This window comes from Galleria mellonella, unplaced genomic scaffold, assembly GCF_026898425.1.
Source record: "Galleria mellonella isolate WM207_F2 unplaced genomic scaffold, CSIRO_AGI_GalMel_v1 utg38, whole genome shotgun sequence".
NCBI classification, from domain to species: Eukaryota; Metazoa; Arthropoda; class Insecta; order Lepidoptera; family Pyralidae; genus Galleria; species Galleria mellonella.
The window spans coordinates 3,851,494-3,861,496 of record NW_026442090.1 but is presented as its reverse complement, the minus strand read 5'-3'; the positions used below and the strand labels follow the sequence as shown (position 1 = coordinate 3,861,496).

At 31.1% G+C, this 10,003-nt stretch overlaps 2 protein-coding genes across 4 annotated transcripts in view; both read right to left on the bottom strand.

Annotated features, from left to right (window-relative positions):
* Positions 1 to 91: 91 nt before the first annotated feature.
* Positions 92 to 2,722, bottom strand: LOC113522664 (ribonuclease H1). The gene is made up of 2 exons (XM_026908426.3): positions 1,768 to 2,722; positions 92 to 1,069 (listed from the first exon to the last, which is right to left on the bottom strand). The coding sequence occupies exons 1-2, from the start codon at positions 2,663 to 2,665 to the stop codon at positions 879 to 881; spliced, it is 1,089 nt and encodes a 362-aa protein (XP_026764227.2). The 5' UTR covers positions 2,666 to 2,722; the 3' UTR covers positions 92 to 878.
* Positions 2,723 to 4,561: 1,839 nt separating this feature from the next.
* LOC113522653 (serine/threonine-protein phosphatase 2A regulatory subunit B'' subunit delta-like) overlaps positions 4,562 to 10,003 on the bottom strand; it is a 175,953-nt gene continuing 170,511 nt past the window's right edge. The window contains exon 11 of one of the 3 annotated variants that reach the window (XM_026908414.3): positions 4,562 to 9,567. In XM_026908414.3, coding sequence (XP_026764215.2) covers positions 8,874 to 9,567 — 694 coding nt within the window. In that variant the 3' untranslated portion in view covers positions 4,562 to 8,873. The remainder of the gene's footprint in view (positions 9,568 to 10,003) is intronic. The other 2 variants (XM_052897635.1, XM_052897634.1) reach the window with 2 other exon arrangements.

Below are 10,003 nucleotides of genomic sequence, written 5' to 3'. Positions count from 1 at the left end.
GGTGATAAATTCGGTGTTATATTCACTATAGAGGCATATTTGAAGCTTGGTCTATTCTGGGTTAAAAACTGCATACAAGAAAGTAAATAGAAGTTTTTTATATATTTTTATTTCAATTTCTTTTTTTTTTTTTTTGTAATACCTTGTCTTAACAAATTATGTACAAAAACAAACAATCACATTGTCTTAAATATTTTAAATATTACATACACAAACAATCACATTATTCTCTATCCATTGTATTAGTCTAAATGTTCTTTTGCTGCAAAAAAATCTAAATATTAAATAATAATTTTCTCTCTATTGAATATAAGAAATGGGTTAAAATAGTCAATTTGGTAGATTATTCAACAGTATAAAAAAGTTGATTTTATAGTTTTTGTCTTATGATGATAGGAAAGCCAGCTTTTATCCTTTTAAATATCACATAATAAGATAGTCATAATAACATAAATAATCACAATTAAGTTTTACATAGTTATTTGTACAATAATGAATAATAAGAATCATAAAATATAGAAAAACTTAGTAGAATCATAAATAAAAAGTCATTTTGTAATCAGATTCTGTTTATGCACTAGAGGCTGAAATTGAAATATTTTAAAAGAATATTTTACAACCAAAATAGAACAATTTAAAAAAGCTTTCACCAGCCAATAAGGTATATCCAAATCTTAACAAATTTCCATCTTTCATACTAAATGAGAGTTTCAAAATTTTTATCATTAGACAATTTATACTTCTTTTGTAACAATTTTCAGTTCTATTAGTAAAATATTTTTCTAAAAAGATGCTATTCCAATTTCATCCTATATTCTATAACAGAATAAATGCTCGTACAAAAAAATTATCAAGGTGTAATTAGAGTTTTTTTTTTATTATTTATTATACATAGCTGCCCCAGCTTTGGCTAGCTGATCAGCCATTTCATTACCATGCACTCCGCGATGAGCTTCCACATAATTCCATTTTATCTGCAATTTGTTTTGAATTTTATCTAAATCTTTAAAATCTTTTTCATTTTTTACTGGTTCTCCTGATCTCAATTTCCAACCTTTACTTTTCCAACCTGAAAAATTAAAATAAGGTCCTGTATAAGTGAACTATAAAGGCTTACAATTTTTTTTATAAATTACTAGACTATTCTGTCTCCTTGTGCAACATTAATTATATTAATTAATTTCAGGAATAGGTTAAGTCAAAAACTTGTTACACAACCACTTAGTTACAGTAATCACTTTATTACTTATTTTTGAGTACTATTTTTAGTATATTTTGCAAAATAAAAAACATCTTAAAAATTATTTTATTTTAATACTTATAGAACACAGACAGTATATTTTAAATAAAAACTTGCCTTAGAATTTATCTTTAAGAAAATCCATAAGGGGTCTATGTTAAAAAATATCCAATAAATAAAGGATAGTGTTGTTGTCGTGTGCTCCTGACATAGAATGGGCTACCCCTTCTTTTCCCGTGAATGTTGTAAGTGGTAATTATGGAAATTTAAGTGTTGAGAGATAGGCAGCAGCATCTCTTTTACAATATCACCAAAGAATGTCTAACTGTGATTGCCAACTTACCTGTTGAGAGTGGCAACTACTGGCATTACCACCCATGGTGGAGGTCTATTTTCAGCAATAGACAGTTAATGGCTGATATAATGATGGAAAGATAGTATACCAAAATTTCTGTACACTATCCTATCATCTGTAGTATAAAAATAATAGACACATACAAACATATTATAAAATATAAAATTTTTACCTGGCATCCATTTTGTCACAGAGTTGATTAAAAATTGTGAGTCAGTATTGATAGCTAACTTTTTAACACCATTTTGTAAAGCTAATTGGATGGCTTTAGTTGCGGCCTGTATTTCACCGCAGTTGTTAGTTGCACGACCCGAAACAGGTGCACTTGTGTTAAGAGGGTGTCCTTCTCCAAAATAAACTCCTATACCAGCCCGTGCACCATTTCGACCATTGGCTGAACAAGCCCCATCTGTGTAAACATGAACAAATCCTTCATTATCCTCTTCAAATTCATAGTTGTTCCTACTTTTTCTACTTCTCTTAGGTTCTGGAGGTTTGATCAATATGGTTTTACGAGAGCTATTTTTTATAATTTTGTCAACACCTCTTTCAAAGCCTTTTATTCGCTTTTCTACATCATCTAATTGCTTAATTAACATCGTATTTATATCATCACCAGAATCTTCATCTGTAAATGTCTGAGAGTAATCTTGGTCACTCTGGGATTCTGAGTTCGCAGACGGTTGTTCAATTTCAGGTGTTATATTAATTTCCCGATTATAATCACCATGATTTTTCTTATCAGAGGATGACGTAGTAAATGATCGCTTAAGGTTGTTTTTGGAATTATTAGGAGCAGAATACTTCTCAGTGTAGGACTGCTTAGTTTTTGGAACAGTTTGTTTACCACCTTCCGCTTCAATAAAACTTTGTGCCTCGACGACAGTGTTAAATTTTTTGTACCGTGCTCCAGGGAATCCTTTCACTTGCGTCTCACAGTCACCCCATGTCATAAAGATTCCAGTTGTTCGCCCTTTTGCCACTGCGTAAAAAGGCATTTTTGCTAATTTTATTAAGTTGTCATTAATTTTGGTTAATACAATATTTTTTTGAAATACTACCCGCCACATTTATTTATTTTTTTACGTAAAAAGAAACGATGTCATTTTGACGTTTGTTTGTTATGACATTAGATTACAGTGTCGCCAATATTTAATTAGAATTTCCTTCCCGGCATTCCGTTTTCAAAAATAACATAAATAGTTACAGTTATCAATATATTTTTAATGGATGATAATAGAATGGTAACCCCCACCCGCGCTATCGGTATACACCGGCGGGGCACTAATGAAGGATGATAGGTGAGGATAAAGTAGGTCAGTTAGCCCATCGTGACGAATTCAACAAGGATTTTCACAATGGTTTCCAGGGGTAACCACGTGGAGGTCGAGCTAACCTAAGGCATATTGCTAGCAATGGGGCTGTCAAACTCCTTTGTTAACAATCCCTTTCCTCCCAGTTATCAGTATATTAAAAGTGTTGATATTTACGTGAGTAAAAGTCAAATTTATAACCATGTATAAAACTTTATTAAAACTGTGTAGGGTACTACAAGTTTTATATTTTATTATGTGTTTTTGGTGAAATGACGATGTAATAGTAATACAAATTAAATTTCTAAGAATAAATGGGTGGTATGTTTATATTTGTATTATTCTAAAAAATCTATAAACTTTTGATTGAATGTGATTTCCTAAATTCAAAGGGAAAAGCTTCAAAATTAGCAACACGGCAATGAGCACTCTACCACAGATGATAAGTTATAATTATAGATTAAAGATAGTATCATAAAAACGGGGTGTATAGAATTCATAGATATTAGTGAAATAAAAAAAAAAAAAAAGAAATCGAATTTATTTAAACATAAATATATTTTTATTGGTTTGTTAAGATTGGTTTTAATGGAGTCCTATTTTTTTTTTATTTCAAAATTATATTTGAAAATATCTAGACACTTCTACTTGATTTAAGGCTCTTAAAACATCAATTATATTTAATATCCAAGTTTTTAAGGTATTATTTATGTAAAGAAGATAATTATTTTTAATTAAGAATTTATTCTGAAACTCACATAATGCAAAAACAAGTGCATTTGTAAAATATTTAAGATAAATTCGTAAAATGTGTTAATTTTTTGACTGATTAGAGGTAAACAGACATACTAAGAATAATGTTAGATAAGGAAAATTCAGTACAAAGTAATTGTAATAGTTTCCATATTTTTATAATGGGTGATAATGGATTGGTAACCCCACCCGTGCTATCGGTATATACTGGCGGGGCACCACTGAAGGATGATAAGTGAGGATGAAGCAGGTCAGTTAGCCCATCGTAATGAATTCCACTAGAATTAACCACGATGATTTCCAGGGGAAACCGCGTGGAGGTTGACCTGATAGGGTGTATTGCTAGCAATGGGCCTGTTAAACCTCATTACTAACAATCCCTTTCCCCCAGTTTTCATATTCAATCTGATATTACGGTAATTTGGTTGCAACTTCTCATTATTAACAATTCTTTCTCTACTTAGTATGGCTGTATTAGGGAGGAAAGAGTAAGAAACGGGCCTATTATATATTGCAACGTTAATTAAAATTTTAATAAAAAATATGTAAAAAAAAAGCTTTTCCTGTTTTCAAACAATGAGAACTGGTGACATGATGTATTTTTATTCAATACTCACACAGAGTGTAGTCACAGCGAATAATAATATAATTGCGGGTTTTGTTCCTTTAATATACATCCAAATGAATCAATTCATACTGATCTTTCATACAATTATATCGATGTAATTTTAGATATAGTGTATTCTATGTTTGATAAAAACATAAGTTTGTGTTTCATGTCTTTAGGCGACGGTTACCACGTTCCATTAGGTGGGCTGTCGTCTGCCATTAAAGTTGTAAAGAAAAGGTAGAGGAGTAAACAATATTTTAGGATTTCCATGAAAATAAAATAACATGAAATAAATACAATAATGTACTTTATTTATTAGGATACTTAACAATAGGTCTGTCACCTCACTTCACGTAAACACACCATTACTATGACATCACTAGTTTTGTAAAAAAAATCTTATGTTAATTATGTTAACAGTATTTGTATGTAATCTCCCGTTTATTTATAACACTACATTGATTATAATCAATAACAGTCTAACATTGGTATTTTAAATAGATACAGCAACGAAAATAATTACATGCACTTGTTAAATTCGTCGTTTACTAAAAAATTTTTCGTTATAATTATTACTCTGGCTGTCTTGTGTAATTAATAATTAATAAAATACTACAAATAAATTTATGTGTGTTATTACAGTTAAACATGTTGATAAAAAGACATTACTTCTATATCGCTGAAAGAAAATATCCAGATCTATTTTAAATAGATAGTTTGATAATTCTTACCCTATTTAGATACCGTTTACGAGTGGCTTTATAATAGCAACTCAGTATTCAACAATTCCATCGACGCCACCTTGCGTATTATATTAATGGCACTATATATAGAATGGCTTGGGGTTATTCACTGGAAGTTACAATCTTTTAAGAGCAAATTTATATTATAATAATCTAACCATTGAACAAAGTTAACTAAGATTCTATTTAATAGATACAGACAGGTAAAGAACCATTAGAACCTTGTCGTATTTAATTGTAAATTACCAACAATAACAATAAATAGTAAGAAGTAGAAGATTAATTGAATAAAGTCCAAAGATGCATAAAATTTGATATTCAAGATTATAATAATAAGAAATATGTATATGATTATATTGATATTAAGATCTGTAATGTTTCAAAGTTTAAGGCAAATATAAGATTATAACATAACGTTAGAAAAAAGTAAAAAAAAAAAAACGATATTCATTGATCACCTTAGGATTACTGAGTAGTATCTTTGTCCATACTTTTTATAAAGTTTGTATCTATATATTAAATATATATCAGCAAAAAAAAACTCATTTTCATTAATTACTGACTTATGACTCTCTCCCAAAATTAACAAACTTTATTCCGCCAAATTAACTTACAGACCTATATCATCTAAATTAACTAAATTATCATTAAATCTTAGAACAGCTAAGCTCAAACCAGGTAGGTATTTAAAACATACCATAAATTTTAATAAAATTATACTAAGATAACAGTACACAACATATTAATAAAATTTATTAAAATGTGAACAATCGTTTTGGTTAATACTTGGTAAAGTTAGTTGATTCGAGGATTGTAAATAAAGAATTCCATTTAGATATTGAAATGACTAGTAATAATATTAGTTAGAAGACAGAATTATAAATATAAACAGTTAGATTTTTTTATTTGAAAGGATTCCAAATGAGGCACAGGAGTTGCATTTTTAATGTATGGAAGATACATTTTTAACATTTTAAAACTACATAAGTAATGGATTTAAAACCATCCAAATAGTATGTAACTAAAGTGAATACATACAAGTATTTCACATATCTTAGGCAAGTTTGTTATTTAGATATTTTTATGATTTATTCATTGCTCATTGCTAGATAAACTCACTTTGAAATTACGATTTGAAATTCAAAGTAATTTCTTTGATATTATAAAGACTTAAATCATATATAAATAAAATTTAGGGCTACCATCTAACATTAAATACACAAATTTAGAAAACCAATGTATGCTACCATTTTGATATTGATAGGTCTCAAAACTATATTACTCTGGTATAATTTTAATGTAATACTTACATTCTTCAAGCTACCTATCCGGATTCTAAAAAAACTCACTTTTCTCCTTATTCCCCCACAAAATTACTTTAAAATAACCAACCAGCCTTGATGGCAGCCCTAATACAAAAAATAGTTCTATAAAAACAACCGTTTTGTAAAGAAATTTTGTAATAATAAATATGAATGGTAGACCTTCTGTCGATAAGCACCTGCAGACTAGAGTAAAATGTAAGATCTACCTAGCATTATCTAAAAGCATATAATACAGCTGCCATTGCTATGTCACTATAAATTCTACGGCCCTTTTAGTCACTCGGACTAGACTAAGTAAGTTTATCACCAGAAATTGAGAGTAATTTCAATTCACACGAAGCTCACAGAAGGTAGCGCCACCTGAAGTTTACTCGCAAAGAATAATTTAGAAAAAAAAAAGTGCTATAAAGGCGGGAAAGCAAAGTTTTAAATATTCTATTTTCCCGCTTATGATTACAGAGTAAGTAAAATTCAGCTGTTCCATCAAGATATATTTGCAACAAGCTTCCCTATTGTTCAATAATATTGTTAATATTAATAATAATAATAGCTGATCATTTTGCAATCACTTTCAAATAATTTATTAGTTATGTAAATGGTTAATTAATTGTATTTATCTAATAATTTCTGACATGAATATAGAACAATGGTTCAAGTTTGCACCCTTGTACGGAACAGACAACTGATGGTTGAGTGGAGGTGGGCGCAGTAATAAATATATAAGATAAGGGGAGTATTTTAATAACAATATAATAAGTAGTGATTTCAAGTTTATCGTTGTTTTACAAATGTGATGCAATAACTAGCTTTACTAGGTATGTACTATGATATATAATCTGAATGTGGAAACTGTTAATTTATATCTACTCATCATAATTATACCCAGACAGAACTTTTTTTTACATCTAGGTTATAATTATTCTATTTTAGAATATCTAATCGACTTCACATAGTAACTACAATTAATGTCTGGTAATAAAACTTACTGAATGGGCCCGAAACCTTATGTTTTTCATCTAACCATTACTGTATCTACAATAATTTCCGAATTGTTCTATTAACTCGTGGACTAACTAACTACTTACTATTATATTAATTTGACACCGTCCTATAATCGCCATGTACATAGACTCGAGACGTATTCCTGTCTCTATCAAAAATACTTTATTACATGCCTAATACTAATTACTAAATTAATAGTCTGTGCGTGTTTTATTATACTGATTAATGTCTTATTAAATAAAAAAAAAGCCAGCCGTGGACGATTGGACGTTAACAAGAATAAAAATAATAATTTTGTGATTAATTATATTTCATTATTAATCCATCGATATTAAATAAATGCATACTCACAAAAAAACGGCGATATCTAAATGTGAAATTGATAATGCATTATGAAGATACACTTGCGTTGTATGTTTCGTCGACCTATTATTTAGCTTAATATTTTCAAATCTGTGGTTTAAATTTCGCGCCTAATAACTCTATCAAAATTTAAACAACAAAGCCCGCGTAGTTATTTGCTAATATCTATATACTTAGTACAATTGTACTCTCGTTATTAGGTTTTCTTCCCAACCACAGTGATTAGGGAAAAACTGAATAAATGTTTTTTTCTATTCGTAAATGGAGTTTAAATTTCCACCGTTTTAACCGAGGCAATGAAAGGCTCCGATATAATATCAATCCCTGTGGAAGTTACAAGCCCAATAGACAATTTAAATTTCATAATATTTATATAGGCGACAGATTCAAATTGCTTTTTCATAAAGCGCTATCTGTGGAGTTTTAACTTAATCACAGTTCTGTCCGGTCATATAGCGACTCAAATAAATTAATAGACTTGGAAGAGCAATATAAATATCTCTTTTCTTCTTAGTATAATCTGTGGATGGAGCGATGATATGAATGGTTTTGATCATGACGGAATTAAATAGGCCCTATAATGTTTAATACCACTAAATACAGATAAAACTTAGGTAGATCTGTAAACAATAATATTCATGCAAATAAAATAATAAAACACTATTGTTGATATGCTTAAATCTTTTGAGACTATAGTGAAAGTAACACTGGTAAAAAATCTCGTAAATACATAAATACTATACTAACGAAATGCTGTAACTAGCCTATGAGACGTTTTGAACAATGTCCAGTCTGTGTGCCATCACATAGAGCTATAAAGGGAAATAGTTCTTATAATAATCACAGAAGAGTTCAAATTTGCTCACGACGTTACAAGTAACAGAGATTACTTCGTATCTTCTTTGATTAACATCTTTGTAGCTCTGCAGATGTGATAGCACCAGGATTTCTAATTCATATAACACTAGTTCACTCTATGTGTGATCGTGGGATCGTAATGTCTAAACTGTCACAAGGCACGTATCGACCACTAGGATACGCTGAAAAAATATTACTCTGTCAAACACAACGGTATCTGGTCCTAATCTAAAATTGATAACTACCGCTTTAATTGCACATTTATCATCTTTGGTGTTCACTGGAGACGTCAAAACGATTCATTCCGATATCTAAATAGAACACTCGTCACTGTCACGAGCATAATCGTCGTCTTCCTCTTGATTTCTTTGACTATTCTTCTTGACTTTGCTAGAAACGACGCCAGTATTCACTTTACTGAATAGACTGCTCCGATTTAGCCTCGATATCTCTCTTTGTGGACTGAGTCTTTCAGCGACTGCTCTCTCGTAATTGTCCGAGATCTTGTTAACGCCGTTCACGGGACTTGTTATCGGCGATTTCACTGGAGAGTTCTTTGGCTCTTTATCGAACAGTTCCTTGCCACTTGTAGCTGCACTGTACGATGGAGGATCTTTCCGACCAGTCAACAAGTGAGAGTACAGGAAACTGTTGTTGCCGAATCCGGCGTATTTATTGTCCATTTTTCCATTAACCATCATTAAGCTGACCGGTTTTTCGGGGGGTACTGGTTTTTCGGGTCGTTTTTCGGGAAAGCCGTTCTTGGTCGTTGGTTGATGGCTCCACCTGTTGCTGTCGATAGAGTAGATGGAGCTGAGGTTGACGAAGCCGCCAGCGGTAGTGCTGGGAGCGGTGGGGGTAGAGTCTCGGAGACGTACGGTGCCCCCACTCGCGGTACCCTCACTAAGCGTGGACTCATCCACGCTCGAGTCCTCAATAACTTCAGTGCTGGTGATGTCATCTAAATTTGGCGATAGACAGTCTTCATCTGTTTCATCGTATGAGCTGTAACGTATACGACAAATTAGTAAAAATCCTTTCTTATTCAGAAAAACTAAAACCTCTTTTAAACCTATCATTAAGGGTGCTTTACTACTTTCTTTTAAATTCGGATTTTAGCTCAAATGGATAAAATAGTTCAATAGTTAGAATAGGTTTATAAGACGTAAGAAGTTTTTATGAATAAGAGCGTTATAGCATTTTAAATTTGAGCATATGTACTGAATGCAAGTGAACCAAAAATCATGTCATGGTTAGTGTTGCATCATGCCTGATAAATGCCAATGAGGCTTATTATTTACAAACAAAAGCTTTACAGTAATCGACAGTGTGTGGAGTAGGCTTTGCACGAACGGCATTTTCATCAGTAAGGCAGACAATGTCCTGCGAGTGCTATCATAGAAGCCTCAAAAAATGGGGGATTGGTAGATTTGCTGCAATT